The sequence below is a fragment of the Chionomys nivalis genome, chromosome 8 (genome assembly GCF_950005125.1).
Source record: "Chionomys nivalis chromosome 8, mChiNiv1.1, whole genome shotgun sequence".
Lineage (NCBI taxonomy): Eukaryota > Metazoa > Chordata > Mammalia > Rodentia > Cricetidae > Chionomys > Chionomys nivalis.
In genome coordinates this window covers 725,623-741,903 of record NC_080093.1, presented here as the reverse complement: position 1 = coordinate 741,903, position 16,281 = coordinate 725,623, and the positions used below count along the sequence as shown (strand labels likewise).

The following is a 16,281-nucleotide window of genomic DNA, read 5'->3' as shown; positions in this document are numbered from 1 at the left end:
TACTCTAGCTAATAAACTATCAACATGAGAAGTAAAAACTCAAAGAATTCACATATACATGCAGGTCTAGACTGAAGTACAGTATAATGCACACCTCCTAACTTCGCCCACTGCTACAAAATACTAAGCCACAAAAGTCACTATGGAAGCCGGGCGGTGGTGGCGCACGCCTTTAATCCCAGCACTCGGGAGGCAGAGGCAGGCGGATCTCTGGGAGTTCGAGGCCAGCCTGGTCTACAAGAGCTAGTTCCGGGAGAGGCACCAAAGCTACAGAGAAACCCTGTCTCGAAAAACCAAAAAAAAAAAAAAAAAAGTCACTATGGAAACCTCTTTTTTACTGTGTGCTGACTGAACATGTCTGGTCTCCCAGTATAGCTGTATCTGAAATAAGGAAATAATTAAAACTCCATGAGGTCATAAGGGCATGGCCCTCATCCTACAAGACTGTGTGCCCTGAAAAGGATACCAAAGGGCTTACTCCCAAACATTTGCTATCAAAATGTGGCACAGAGGAAAGGCTTTGGTGAAAATGCTTCTTCCTACAAGTCAGCAAGAGTCCTCACCAGGAACCCCCTAATCCAGAACTTGATCCTGAACTTCTCTGCTTCTAAACTACTATAAGAAATAAGTTTCCCAGGCTGTGGTATTCTGCTGTAAGTTAAGATGTTATGTTGTGGTGCTTTAAGTTGTTATGTTTTACAGAAGATTTATTCATGTACTTACCTTATTCTTTAATTTTAAAAGAAGCCTAAATGAAAGAGTAATTTAAAAGACTAAAATATTAGCAAATGTAAAATACACATGTTCAACTAAAAATTAATTCCTGGGTTAGGGTGTTGGGGAACGTATAAAATACAAAAACATGAAGTCTGTCCTTTGGAAATTTCACCATCTGGCAACCAGACCTTAAAGACAAATCCTGCTTTCTAGTTCTGCCACACTAAGACTACTAAGTAACAAGTCCAGCAACGTGAAATGAGGGGGCTGGAGAAATGGCTCAGTGGGAAACAGTGCTTGCTGCTCTCCTAAAGGACCTAAGTTTGGTTCCCCAAACCCCCATTATCAGGCAGCTCACAACCACCTGTAATTCCAGCACCAATGATCCCAGCCTTCTGGTTTCTTCAGACACATTCATCCATAAAAATACAGAAATACATATAAAAAAATTAAAAATTGTTTTAAAGTGAAATTATAGAAGCCATGCCCTAAGCTATTTGAGAAACATTTAATGTTCTAATACTCTGAAATGTTTTTAATTTTTTAAATTCATAATTTGTAAAGTCACCTCACAAATGTTTTCATTTCTACCTAGCAGCTTAGAATACACGCAGGGAACTGTCTCTATTTCATCTTTCATTACAGAGCACTTAAGGTCTGGTGTTCTCTTTCCATGTCTTTTCCTAGTCCTCCTAACTGCTTGTGGAATAAAGGTTGTCTCCATCATATGTAGGAGGTAAACAGCTCAGAAATATTTAACTATTTGACTGTGATCCCAAGCTAAGCTTAATATGTACCAAGACTAATCTGATCTTGGGGACTCTGGGTTACTTTGTGCCGAAACTCCCTTCTTATTACTCTCAAATCCGCCACCTTTTATTCTAAGTTCGGACTTCTCAATTGAAGGCACACTGTCTACTTTTCTCATCTACAGCCTATACCTTTAACACTGTCCAGCCCAGCACATGGACCAACCAGCCAATCCCAAGTAATATCAGTGTCTTTTGTCTGCCCAGACATCTTTCTCCCCACCTCCATCAGACCTGCTTTATTCCTTCAAGATCTACTGTAGCTTTCTCAAAACATCTGAGTTTCATGACCCTTAGTTGGGCAACTCACCCTGTCACTAACTGCAAGCCCTGAGGCAGGATCTGTGCCTTACCTGTTACTCTACAATCTGACCAGAATGTCTAGAATACAGGACACAGAGATGTATTTTTCAAAGACATCTTTATAATACAACCTAGCTCTGTTTAAATCTAAATTTCTATTTTAGTATTAATAAGGGTTTACGGTACTAATTCATCCCTTAGAATTTTCATTTCCATTCTGAGGAGAGATTCCCACACTACGTTATTTCTAAGGATGTGTCAAGAATCAAAAAAACAACCTCCTATCCATGAGTAGGAGTAAACAGCAACTATGTGCCTAACACTTAGAAAAATCCAGTATTATTTCCAAAAGCAGTCTGTCAACCAGAGAAACTGGGGGAAGTGATTCCGCATTATAGGCTAACTACCAGAAATGAACAGACACACGCAGCATCTTTCTCAAAGCAGCTTCAAAGAATTCAGGAATTGATATTCAGCATTCAAAGAAGTAAATTTTACACATATAGAAGAAAAAAATTCTGAAAATCCATTACATTAAAATATTTTTCCCTTTTCATGAAAAGGACACTTCGTCTAAGAGTTAAAAACATGAACACTGATCAAAAGGCACATTGAACAGCAGAGAGAATGAGTAAAACTGAGCTCCGTATTCCTTCACAAAGTCCCCAAGCCTCAAAGGCTAGGAGTATAAAAAGCACTTTTTGTGCTAAATCAAATGTCAGAACACTCAGCTTCTTTACTTCCACATTTCATGCAGCACTTACCCACTTAAAACCTTGGAAATAACAAAGACCATAAATTATTACGGTCTGAGAAATAAACTTCATCTTTTCCAGGAACCTAGAGATAAATGTCATTTTGAGAATACAAATCAAACTGTTCCTCTTTAAAACTTAAAATCAGTACACTCTGGTCTCTACTGGGAAAAATGCTGCCTAGTTTGAGCTTCACTATTCCAAAATGACAGTACCTGGCTTGGATATTAATTAAATAAAAAAATTGCTCACATCAAACAAGGAAAAGGAATCTGAGGGGGAAAAAAACAAAACAAAAACTACTATTCTAAACTCCTCCCAGTCTTTAGGGGAAGTGGTGCCAGTGCTTGGGCAGGCAGACAAAGGAGCTCTACCACAGCCATACCCTCGTCAGTTCAATGGGTTTAGAGTTTTACTTTCACTTCTTCCTCCCTGAAACAACGGCCATTTAATTATTTTCTATCCTTTCAAAATATATTGCTTGTAGAATTAAGAATCTAATAGTTCTTTGCACAAATGTGAAATTATTCTAGTACCAATGTGTACTTTTTCTAACAATCTATCTTGGAGTAGGTTTATTTTATTGAGTCTAAAACATTTTGATCCCCGGAATGATTTACACTATTTAAAATAACTAAAGATGGGGCTGGGTACATGGCTCGGCAGTTTGGAACATTTACTGCTCTTGCAGGGAACCCAGGTTTAGTTTCCAGCACACACATGGCATTTTACAAGGGATCTGATTTTGTCTTCTTGCCCACACAGGTTCCTGCACACACATGGTGCACATAAACTCACATGGGAGCACAAATACACATGAAAATAATAAATGATAAATCTTTAACCTTAAAGACTCCAAAAAGCCTTTTCTATCTGGAATTAATGAAGGTACAGGGGAGAGCATCTGTACTTCCAAGGAAGCTGAATCCCTTGAGCCCAGAAGTTTGATAAGAGCCTATACAACAAGGTGAATTTAGTGAATATACTACCACTCACCAAAGCATACACAATTTCCAAAACCAAATTACAGACATTTTAGGATGAGCTTGGTCAGCAATGCTGTTTAGATAGACCCACTAGTTCCCAGCACATAACAACTCTACTGCCAAGCTCAAGGCTGGGACAAATGGACATTTGCCATTTGCTGACTGAGGAAGTATGATAAGGCAAAGGCCAGATATAAAATGTTCAGCACTTACCAGTACCCTTCAGGTACTGCCAAAGTGGGAAATGAAAATCACTGAGACTTTGAAACTCAGCAGAGAACAAGCACCTTGGTTTTCAAGAGACATATAGAGTCAAGGAATGTGAATTCTATGTTGTATCAAGAGGAAGAACAAACGAAGCAGGATGTTTGTATAGCATACGAGGAGAAATGAGCCATTTTGAAGAAAGCTAAAAGAGTTCACCAAGAATGAAACTTAAGTTTTTGGAAGAAGCAACTCTATGCTAGAAAGCAAGCTGCCTCTGGGCTCAGGCTTTAGGTAGTAGGTTAAGAAGGACAAAGGCCAAGAGAACTCTAGCTTTGTGAAACACAAAAGTACAAGAGCATAGGCAAAAGCTAGTTAGTTCAAATTAAGGCTATGCACTTTTTTCCCCTCCTTACTAAGGTCTTCAAAAGTTCACCAGTGCAAGCAATCTACAGATTCAATGCAATGCCCAGCAAAATCCCAGCAACATTCTTCACAGACGTGGAAAGAACGGTACTCAACTTCATATGGAAAAGCAAAAAAAAAAAAAAAAACAGGATAGCCAAAACAATCCTGTACAATAAAAGAACTTCTGGAGGCATCACAATCCCTGACTTCAAATTCTACTACAGTACTGAAAACAGCCTGGTATTGGCCTAAGAACAGACAGGAGAACCAATGGAACCGAATAGAAAACCTAGATATTAAGCCTTCAAACACCTGACTTTTGACAAAGATGCAAAAAAATATCAAATTAAAAAAGAAAGCATATTTAACAAATGGTTCTGGCAAAACTGAATAACAACATATAGAAGAATGAAAACAGGCCCGTAACTATCACCGTGCACAAAACTCAAATCCAAATGGATCAAAGACCTCAACATAAAGCCAGTCACATTAAACTTTATAGAAGAGAAAGTGGGAAGCACACTTGAATGCATTGGCACAGGAGACCACTTCCTAAATATAACCCCAGCAGCAACAGACACTGAGAGAAACAATTAATAAATGGGACCTCCTAAAACTAAAAAGCTTCTGCAAAGCAAAGGACACGGTCAACAAGACAAATCGAGAGCCTACAGAATGAGAAAAGATCTTCACTAATCCCACATCAGACAGAGGTCTGATCTCCAAAATATACAAAGAACTTAAGAAATTGGTCATCAAATGAACAAATAATCCAATAAAAGAAAAATGGAGTACAGTCCTAAACAGAGAACTCTCAACAGAGGAATCTAAAATGGCTGAAAGACACTTAAGAAAATGTTCAAAATCCTTATTCATCAGAGAAATGCAAATCAAAACAACTGAGATTCCATTTTACACCTGTAAGAATGGCCAAGACCAAAAACACTGGTGACAACTTATGCTGGAGAGGTTGTGGGGAAAGGGGAACACTTCTGCATTGCTGGTGGGAATGCAAGCTGGTCCAACCCCTTTGGAAGTCAGTGTGGCGATTTCTCAGAAAATTAGGAAACAACCTTCCTCAAGACCCAGTAATACCATTTTTGGGTATATAACCAAAGGATGCTCAATCATACCACAAGGACATGTGCTCAACTATGTTCCTAGCAGCATTGTTTGTCATAGCCAGAATCTGGAAACAACCTAAATGCACTCTGACTGAAGAATGGTTAAGGAAAATGTGGTATATTTACACAATGGAGTACTGCACGGCAGAAAAAAATAATAATATCTTGAATTTTGCAGGCAAATGGAGCTAGAAAACATCACTTTGAGTGAGGTAACCCAGACCCAGAAAGACAACTATCACATGTACTCACTCATAGGTGTTTTTAAAACATAAAGCAAAGAAAGCCAGCTTACAAACCACAATCCTAGAGAACCTAGACAACAATGAGGACACCAAGAGAAACTTACATAGATATAATAATCTACAAGAAAAGTAGAAAGTAGAAAAAGACGAGATCTCCTGAGTAAATTGGGAGCATGGAGATCTTGGGGGAAGAGTTAAGGCAGGGAGGGGAACAGAGAAAAATGTATAGCTCAATAAAAATCAATTAATAAAAAAAGAAAAAAATAAAAGTTGAGATCATCTTTCAAATTTTTAAATAATGTTATAATTCTAGAACTTATTTCATCATATACTTAAATATTTTAGCAATAATTTCTTTATTTCATGAAATATTCAATCAATATTCTGATTTCCCCTAATCATATTGTAAGCCCTATTTTTTTAAACACTTTATTTGGGTCTATGTCAAAATAAGACCTGTATGTTGTGACACTGATGGCAATTTCCTTCCAGTCTCTTTCTAACTTATAGGCTTCCACTCTCTTTTTCATATTCCTGCAAGTTCCATGTTGAAGAAGCAAGGGCATTAAATACTATGGAATTTTTTAAATTGTTTTTGCTGGTTGCACCCAATTCATACAAATGATCTATTCTAATTCTTTTTTATTTGTGTAAAGATCAATAAAAATCAATAACAAAGTTCAGCAGTCACGTATCTTCCATGCTTGCTGCTACTCTGCCATGCGTAGTCTCTTCTGCTGCAGCCAAATCACTGTCACCTCCCTGTGTAACACTGAAGGCTCAGCATCCCTACAGCCACACAACTGCTTCACATCAGAAACAGCCGATAGCATGCTTACTCCAGGATGGACCTACCTTACAATACACCAAGCAAAACAACACGAACAGCAACAAAGGAACATGCTTTGCAGAATCAACATAAATGGAGAGCTTTCCATTTTTTGATAAAATTATCCAATTGGCAACATCCCAAGGTTTGGCTACATTATGTAAAACAATAATTCTTTATGCTTCAATATGTCTTAGGAAGTAGGTATACTGCTATGATGAAATAAGTTTAAAAGTTAAAATATACCTTTGAATGGCAGTCTGTTATATTACATTCACAGGATCTGTTACACAACAGTTCAGGGAAAGGGTAAAACTGAATAATTTTTTTAAAAATTTTCTTAAAAATATAAACATCTGAATTTTAAATGTATAAAAAAGTTGATTATTCATATTTCAACTGATATCTGCATTTAGTGCTTTAGTAGCCCTAGAACATTTAACTTTTCTTTAAATAATGGTCTGAGGCATATAGTTTTCATTCTTTTGTAATTGAATGTCTATATTCTAAATAAATGGAAACCATTTACATATTAAAAAACCTGAATTAATTCATTCCAACATGACAATAATAAAGTCATTACATAAAATCATACTGTTTATGAAAAATAATCTTCCAAAACAAATCCAAAAGTACTTAAGTAACTTTAGTAATTATTTTGACATTTTAATAATTCTGTTACAACTTAATTCTTGCATCTGCTTCACTAATCAATTATTATGTGTTTTGAAGTAAAGGAAGAAAATCTAACCTCAGAATTGTAAATGGGCGAGGGAGAAAGATGTATCTGAATAGACTTCTCTCTTTTTTCTGTGTGCGCGCGTGTGTGTTGTTTTTTTCCTGAGACAGAGTTTCTGTTTAGCTCTGGCTGTCCTGGAGCTAGAACTCAGAGATCCACCTGCCTCTGGCCCCCAAGTGCTGGGATTAAAGGCGTGAACCTGCTGCCAACCACCACCCAGACCTGATTAGCCCTTTCATGACACAACAAATTCTCTTTCTCAGAAGCTTAACAGATGATTGTTTCTTGAAAATTTGTTGCAATACAAATTAAGTCTACTGAAACTACCAATGGGTGCATTAAATATTATATGGTTCTCTGATTTACCTTCTACTTGGAGTCTTTAATTTACATATTTACTACCACTGCATATTGGTCACTGGAAAACAATGAGTTGCATATATCTTCTAACAGCTGACACATTTCAAATACCTAAGTCTCAATAATCAGTCTATTCTTCATCCACTCATTCTTCATGTAAACAGGGTGTTCTATAGAAAAGGGTAGTTTCAACACTCAGACCATACTTTGGTGTATAACTAAGCATTTAAATATGAGACCATAGAAACCATTCTTATTTAAACCACCATAGCCACTAGATATGATAAAGGGATAGCTTAATGAATCTACTCTGAAAAGAAAAAAAGGGAGGATATAGATATAAGATAAAAAGATAGATTACTGGGGCTGGAGAGATGGCTCAGTGGTTAAGAGCACTGACTGCTCTTCCAGAGGACCCGGGTTCAGTTCCCAGCACCCACATTGCAGCTCACAACTGTCTTAAGATCCAGTTCCAGGGGATCTGACACCTTCACACCAGTGCACATAAAATAAAGTAAATAAACAATAAGAAATACTTTTTAAAAAATAGATTACTGATTCTACTTTTAAAAAGAAACTATTAATTTTAAATATTTTATATTGGGTTATATTTTTATATATTGTATACAAATTTTATATATGAAGATAAATTTTGTATACGGAGATTAATTTTGTTAAAACATATTATTTCAGAGAAGAGGCTAAAATTTTAGAACAAAAGGAAAAACCAAAAGGATTTGAGACTTCCCAAGATCAAATTCTTGGTGAGGGCACTTATGTTGACCAACAGGTTAAAGCTCTTTATGATGAACAAATCTTGTCCCTATGCCACAAAACAGCCTTAAATGCCTGGGACATGATTCAAGAACCAGGAAAAAGAATTTAATCATATACCAGGGTTAAACAGGGCCATAGACAACCCTTTAGGAACTTTAAAAAATGTAATGTATAATTAAGAAATATAGGTTAGTAGATAATCATCTATAATAGTCAAGCTTATAGTCATGTTAGTTAGGTTTTCTAGATATATAGAGATATATTTCAGTTAGGTAGGTATTCTTCAAATCTTTCAGAGACCTTCAGAATATGGCATTTAAAATGTTTTAAGAGCTTAGGACTTTTCATGACAATGAGACACATCTGCTCCTGGCACCACCAATCTACTTCAAGTGGAAGATGGGCATCAAAGAGACTCCTTATGAAGTTGGTTAGCCATTTGGGCAAGAAACTGCTCTTGTCTGGACTGTATGATGAACTGGACATGCAGGACCCACAGAGAAATGACTGCTGAACTTGCCTAAAGGTTCTTTGGGGTTCCTGCTTCATGAAATAGAAAAAGTCTGCTAGACATTCTGCAGGACACAGAAGAAAGTGACTGACAAACTGCCAATATAGGTGGAACTGTCTTTGAAATTTCCTGCTTCATGGAAAAGTCTGCTGGATACTATGGGCCTGTAGGGTGAAGATGGATGCCCCAACAGTACAGAAGAACTTTGGGTGACTGTCCAGGCAGGGAGATGTCTCTGTCAATTCTAGGGTTTTGGAAGTTGCATACAATGCACTTCCTGTTTACTTAGGTAATATTAAATCCTGTTGCAGACAGAGTTGAAGAATAGTTATAGTTTCCTTAGTTATGATAAAATATAAAATAGATATAAATATTGTAACTGTAATTCTTGCTTAATACCTGTTTTGTTATATGTAATTTTACTAAATAAAACCTTCCTTTTTCTTTAAATAGAAAAGGGGAGGTGATATGTGATTCCCCTCTGTATGCTGTGAATATCATTGGTTAATAAAGGAACTGCTTTGGCCCATAGCAGAGCTATAGGAGACAGACCCACTGCTGGTGGGGAAAACTAAACTGAATGCTGGGTTAAGAAGGGAGAAGTCAGTGAGAAGCCATGTAGCCCTGCCAGAGCTGGATATAATTTTACCTGGTAAGCCATTGCCACAAGGCAATATACAGAATAATAGAAATGGGTTAAATTAATATGTAAGAGTTAGTGAATAAGAAGCTAATAGGCCAAGCAGTGATTTAATTAATACACTTTCTGTGGGATTATTTTGGGATCGAGCAGCCGGAACATCCAAGCGGCCTCCTTCAACACCATATTCCAGTCCTGCACAAGAGCTACAAGAACTCTTAACCATCAAACCATTTCTCCAGCCCAATAATTTTATTACCTAAAACCTTCAGTCTTAGGTATAGTAAGGAAAAAACTACACTGGAAGTAAAGAGGTTATTTATTTATTTATTTATTGGTTTTTAAGACACACTATATACTTCAGCAGAATTAAAAATCAAGATCTTTAATTTTTTTTTACTTTTTATTTTTGCTAAGACAGCTGTAAGCAACCAGTTGGATTATACTGCCACCCACTGGGGAAAAAGCAAATAGCAATGCAAAACCTGTCAAGATCTTAACACCAAGAAGACATGGCTGACCTTTACTGGCAGTTGGGTAAGAAAAATATAAGTTATACAATATACAATAAAGTAATATAAGCTGGTGTTTGTACAGCCTGAATAAAGTTAAGACTAATTATGGCTTACTTTCCACTAATTTCATTATTTATTGATTTGTCAAATATAGTATCTACAAACCAAGATATATTTAGCTTAAAAGGTACCAAAATTACTAGTTTTTTTTTTAAAAAAAATAATATCTTAAGTATACCCAGTCAACTGCCCTTTAATTAAAACAGCTGATAAATACTTCCATAAAGTACTGTTTAGTGGGGCTGGAGATATGGCTCAGCAGTTAAGAACACTGACTGCTCTTCCCGAAGACCCAAGTTCAACTCCTAGCACCCACATGGCAGTTCACAACTATCTGTAACTCCCAAGATCTGACACCCTCACACAGACACACACGCATGCAAAACACTAATACACATAAAATATAAAGAAATAAATTTAAAGTGCTGTTTAGAGATTTAAGAATGAGAACTTATACCATTTTCCTCCCCCTGCTCTACTTTGGCTGCTCCTTATCAGGACCTGAATGCAGCATTACCTGTGCTGTTTCCCCCACTTTAATGTTTTTGTCTTTCCCTAAAAACAGTCTCTGCTTAAACAGCTAAGAGGGTAAGATACAGTAAAAGCTCCAAATGACTGAAAGCGAGCAACTGTTAAAGGATAAACAGAACTTTGCAAAACTAAGCAGGCCAGGAGTGGTGGCGCACATCTCTGCACTTCAGTTCCAGCACTGGGGAATTAGAGGTAGCCTTGTCTACAAAGCAAGTTCCAGATCAGCCAGGGCTACATATTAACACCCTGTCTCAGCAACAAACAACAAAAACAAAAACTAAGCAGATTTGCTAAGTTGGTAAAACAATTTTCTGTATATAACTAGTTCCATTCATTTGAGAATCAAAAAAAAAAAAAAAAAAACCTAAAAATTCAATACTCTGGTGATATAGAAAAAAAGGGGGGGGGAACCCCGAGTTTCTTTATATTTAAAAGAGACAGAAGTTATAGGAAGAGGGATATAAAAAATGGGCAGGATAAACTGTCACAATCTCAAATAGAAACTATAGACAAGAATCAAGTGAAGCAACAAATGAGAAGACTGAATGGGTTCAGTTATTTGTTTTACCAATTCAACAACGAGCAACTTTTTAAGTTACTGAAGGGGTAGAAAAGACACTCTTCCAAACTGAAAGGTGTATGTGGGAGTGTGAGGTCTGTGTTTTACAACACTATATTAGATTATGCTACTTTATAAAAATATTTGATGGAGGAATTACTTTCATTTAATAAAGAAACTGCCTTGGCCCATTTATAGGCCAGCCCTTAGGTGGGTGGAGTAAACAGAACAGAATGCTGGGAGAAAGAAGCCGAGTCAGGAGTCGCCATGATTCGCCCACTCCAGACAGACGCAGGTTAAGATCTTTCCTGGTAAGCCAGCTCGTGGTACTACACAGAATATTAGAAATGGGTTAGATCAATATGTAAGAGCTAGCCAATAAGAGGCTGGAACTAATGGGCCAGGCAGGGTTCAAAAGAATACAGTTTCCGTGTAATTATTTCGGGGCATAAGCTCGCCATGTGGGCGGCTGGGTGCCGGGGACGCAGCCCTGCCGCTCATTATTACAACAAATATTTAGGTTTGATAGATTAATAATATTAAAACCTGAAAACTATATTCTCTATTTTTTAGGTCAACACCAAAAATAAATATGGAATGCTATTTCACAGAGCACTTTTTAGTCTCTCCAACTGAATGCACCTTTATTTTTATGTTCCCTGGTGTTTTGCCTGAATGTATAACTGTGTGAGGGTGCCAGAAGCCCTCAAACTGGAGTTACAGACAGGTGTGAGCTGCCATGTGGGTGCTGGGAATTGAGCCTGGTCCCCTGGAAGAACAGACAGTGCTCTCAACTGCATGGCCTGCCCTGTAAGACCTGCCATATTCTGGTTATCACAAAAACTACCTAAGCACCTAGAGAACATGAAGATCAATTATCAAAGACTAATCGTGATACCGTCCCCATTGGTACAGGTCAAAATCAGCTGATGAGTATTCACTCAAGTGTCTGAGTTATGGTTGTGCCTGATACTAAGGTTAAAAAGAGAAGCAGGACAGAGTCCTTGCCTCCCAGAAGAGCCAGGGAAGTAGCCAGACTTGAATACAAAGACAGCAACACAGCTGCAGCCCTAACAAGCTTGTTACTGCTAAGAGACTAGGAGTCCATGAACAAATGCCAACTGTCTGCTTTGTTCTGTTCTGTACTGTCTTGAGGGCTGGACAAGAATTCCAGGAAGGCTGTCCATTGGTGAACAGAAATGAATGTAATACTGAGAAAAGGCAGCTTTGCAAGGCAGGAAGCAGAAGGGGAAAAAAAGTATCTTAAAACTTAGTGTAAACTTAGGTATCACAGATATTTCAATAAGGATATTTCACCTTAATGTTGAAAAGTTGACAAGATGATGTGAACACATTTAATGAAAGGGTCTACAACTGATGAGCGACAAAGCTAGAACCAGGGTCTGAGGTCCCCACATTGTTACCTGCTTTACCTAGCTATTTAAAACTGGTTACCATCTTCCAACAGAAGCCGATTAAAGACTGGCGGGTTGGTGTGTGTGTGTGGTGTGTGTGTGTGTATACGCATGTGTGTGTATATGGTGTGTGTGTGTATGGTGTGTGTGTGTGGTGTGCGTGTGTATGTGCATGCCCAGAAGTCAAGGCAGAAGGATCACTAGTGGTCTGACACAATTCTAATTCAGCAGGTGTTTGTTAGATGAAGCCCAGGTGAGACTGTCAAGAGCTAGTTCAGTTCACTGGGGGAGCACTTGCTTAGCATGCACAAGACCAGAGAATATGATACCCAGAACATCAAGAAAAAAAGAATTTAAAGAAAATAATGTTTTTTAAACTAATGAGATGTGTATTGACTCTAAAAATAAACTCTTTGGGTTACATGATATATACCTCTACATTTACTGACAGTTTTTTAAATACTAAAAAGAGCACAACACCTTTATCTTGCTTTAATCTTTATAAGTCCTTCCTAATAGAAAGTTAAAAATTTAGTTTTGTAAAATGCTGCATTAGTTGGGTGAGGAAAAACAAACTCTGACACAGATATGACTAAAATTTGGGAATACCAGTATCAGTCAAAAGCTGGATAAATAAACAGTGACAGAAACCAGAGGAATGACAAGTTACAGGACAAACAGACCAGAGCAGCAAGTTGCCTTTAGGGAGAATTTGGGGAGAAAGGAGTCCAGAATTAAAAGCAAACTATTTAAGGCACAATAAACTTCTACAATTGACATATGATATATAGGCAGTAAATATCTGTTAATTATTACGGTATATTCAGTTACAAAAAGATGGAGAAAACAACAGGCGAAGGTGTGTATTTTATAGAATGTAGCTCTGTTGATAATTAAGGGGAAAAGAGGAAAACAACAACAAAACAAACTTTGGGCCAAGCAGGCAGCTCAGGATGCAAAGATGAGAAGATACCTGACACCACACATCCTGACCCGCACAGTGGACACCCATGGCACATATGCACGCTGCCCCCAAACACACAAGATAAAATGTGGGGAAAAAACAAAACAAAACAAGGTCAGTGAGAAACAGTATCAGACACAAAGCCTACTATTGGAGCTGTTCCTCACCTTGGAGTGAACCCTGGTCACCTACTGTGAGTGAGTTTTGTAGTCCCTGTTACTTCTACACCAGAATCCAAGTGTGACCTGGTTCTAGCCCAAAGCTAGTGACTGAGGCCAGGCACTCCACTCAGGGTGTTACCTAACAGCATCATCCGCAAGGGTTTGTCAATAGCTTCAGTTGTTCATACAACAAGGGTTAGAAACTCGGAGGCAAACCACTCACTCTTGAAAGATAATACAAATTCAAAAAAGAAGTTAAAATATATTGGATCTATTTTTTTAATTTCACCAGATAGTAAAGTTAACAGAGAAAAAACATTATTTTAAATAAAAGAAATGCTGACATTATGGTATCAGTTATAAACTGAAATATATTCCAAATAAAACGTTCCATAATTTATGTCAAATTTTCAAATATTTTTTCTAAAGATTAGACCATTTAGCCAGTTATCCAACTAGAAAAGTATAAACTTGTGTGGTAAATCAAATCAACAAGATCCCAACTGTTCACGAGATAGCCTAGTTCCACCAGACACACTCAAAGCAGGAAATCCTGATGCACTCAGCACCTTACCTGCAGCTCCTTGGAGACTCGTTCTAAGTGACTGGTTATCTTTTTAATCAGGTCACTGTACATCTGTTCCGAGTGCTGCTGGCACACACACTTATATACACAGCTGCAAGAAGGAACAGGCACAGAAACCAAGTCAATGAAGAAGCATTCCCGGCAATCTAATGTTAAAGTACACTTTCAAAAATAAAACTCAACTTACAACAGGTGATCAACCCAAAACTGAAAGAAAAATCTACCCTCCCCATTCAGTGTTCTGATGGAAAGGACACTGTCAATTAACTTCAAATGACCTGGATAGTACACGTGAAATAGGCATGAGATAATCCAAAATGAGGATCTGAATGTGCTAACTCCTTGTAAGTCAGCTTTTCTCTCTTTTTAAAAATACTTGTCAAAATGAGAAAGAAGGATAACTAGAAAAGAGACGGTTTCTGACTACAAAGGAGCTTGCAATACGTCCTCCTGTACACCAGTCGTGGGGAATGACATAGCTGTCACTTCTTCCTGTCACTGTGCTGATCTCATTTCCCACCCCAGTTCCTAATCTACTGCTTCCATTGACTAAGAGCTAGGTACAGTTAGAACTGATATCAGTCAGCATCAACAGGGCTAACTAGGATCTCCTAAAAACCATGCATTTTTACAGCAGACACTCCACTAGTTTCTCTCACTGGCCTTGGAGGTTTTTCATTGTATATGACAGAGACAGGCAAGCAGAGGTAGAAGTTAATAGTGTGGTCTACTAGATCTATCCTGACATAAAAACCACTTCTGAACCAAACATCCAGTTCACCAGTGTGGAGAATATACACGTCCAGCGTCATCTAATATACTTTATATATCACATTCATGTTGTCAGCAATCAAAATCCATCCAAACCCACACAAATTAAATAGTCACTTACCTGTAAATCTGTTCATAGGATATAGGTATATAGTCACCAGGACTCTGGGTTAAAAGTTGGTCTATGGCACCATCTAATTTTGGCCAGTATGTGCTCTTATAATCTTCGATTGTTATTACATTCATCACTACAAATAGAAGTAAAATAAACATTACTATGTGCCACACAGAAATACAAATCATAGCAAGTGTATACACATTCAAAACCTGTCCTTCCATTACTTACCCAACCTATTTCAGTTTTTAAAGAGAAAGTTGGAAGATGGAGGCAGAGGCAGGCAGGTATCTGAGTTCTAGGACAGGCTGATCTACATAGTGAGCTCTGAGACAGTACAGTGACACTGTCTCAAAAAAAGATGGGGGAACTGAGGGGGGAGACAGGAGAAAGAGAGAGATGAGATGGGGAAGAGAATGAGCCGAAGAGAGAGAGAAAGCACAAACACACACACACACACAAACACACACACACACACACACACACACACACGAACTAGTCAGGAATGTTAAGCAGTCATTGGCTGCTTTCCCAATATGCTATAAGCTTCTATCATCAGTGAAGCATTCTCAAAAATATCCTGACCCTCAAATACATATTGTCACAATTATGTGACATAATGAGCCATCAATGAACTACAAGAAGGTTCCAGGAACTATAGCCTTTTTAATTAATCTTTATAGACATGCCTGCGGGGGGGGGAGGGGATCTATCTAATGACTGAACTACAGGGCTGGAGATTTAAACAATACTGTAGTCTCCCAAAAGAGGATCCCACAAAATGTACTGACATTTATGGTATCACACATACCTAGAATTCGACAAGACCAAGGAAAAAAAGACAATGACCTAGAAACCTTACACTGAAGGGTCACTTCATTTCAATGGACAAACTCAAACCCTCATCACGAATCCTTTCAAGGCCTTAGCAAGCTGTTCCTAAGTTCAGGGGTAACACGTGCTTTACAACAAGATGCTAAAGTTAAATAGTTACCTAAGGATTTCTAGATACCCAAGAAGATAAGAGGTAACAACTTCCAGATCAAGTATTTTACTGCTCATTTTGCCAAAACCTGGGAAGCAAGGAAGTTAACTGGCTTCCTCCAGAATACATGGCTAATTCCAGACAAAGAGGCCAGGCCAGGAAAAGCTTTATTATCATATTCCTAACGTCTAACCTTAGCCATTAAGGATATA

The 16,281-nt window shown here is 37.8% G+C and overlaps 1 protein-coding gene across 4 annotated transcripts in view; it reads right to left on the bottom strand.

Annotated features, from left to right (window-relative positions):
• Positions 1-16,281, bottom strand: part of Cacul1 (CDK2 associated cullin domain 1) — a 55,209-nt gene that overhangs the window by 20,956 nt on the left and 17,972 nt on the right. For all 4 annotated transcript variants that reach the window (XM_057778635.1, XM_057778636.1, XM_057778632.1 and 1 more), the window contains 2 exons: positions 15,091-15,217; positions 14,187-14,289 (listed from right to left, as the gene is read on the bottom strand). In XM_057778635.1, coding sequence (XP_057634618.1) covers positions 14,187-14,289; positions 15,091-15,217 — 230 coding nt within the window. The remainder of the gene's footprint in view (positions 1-14,186; positions 14,290-15,090; positions 15,218-16,281) is intronic.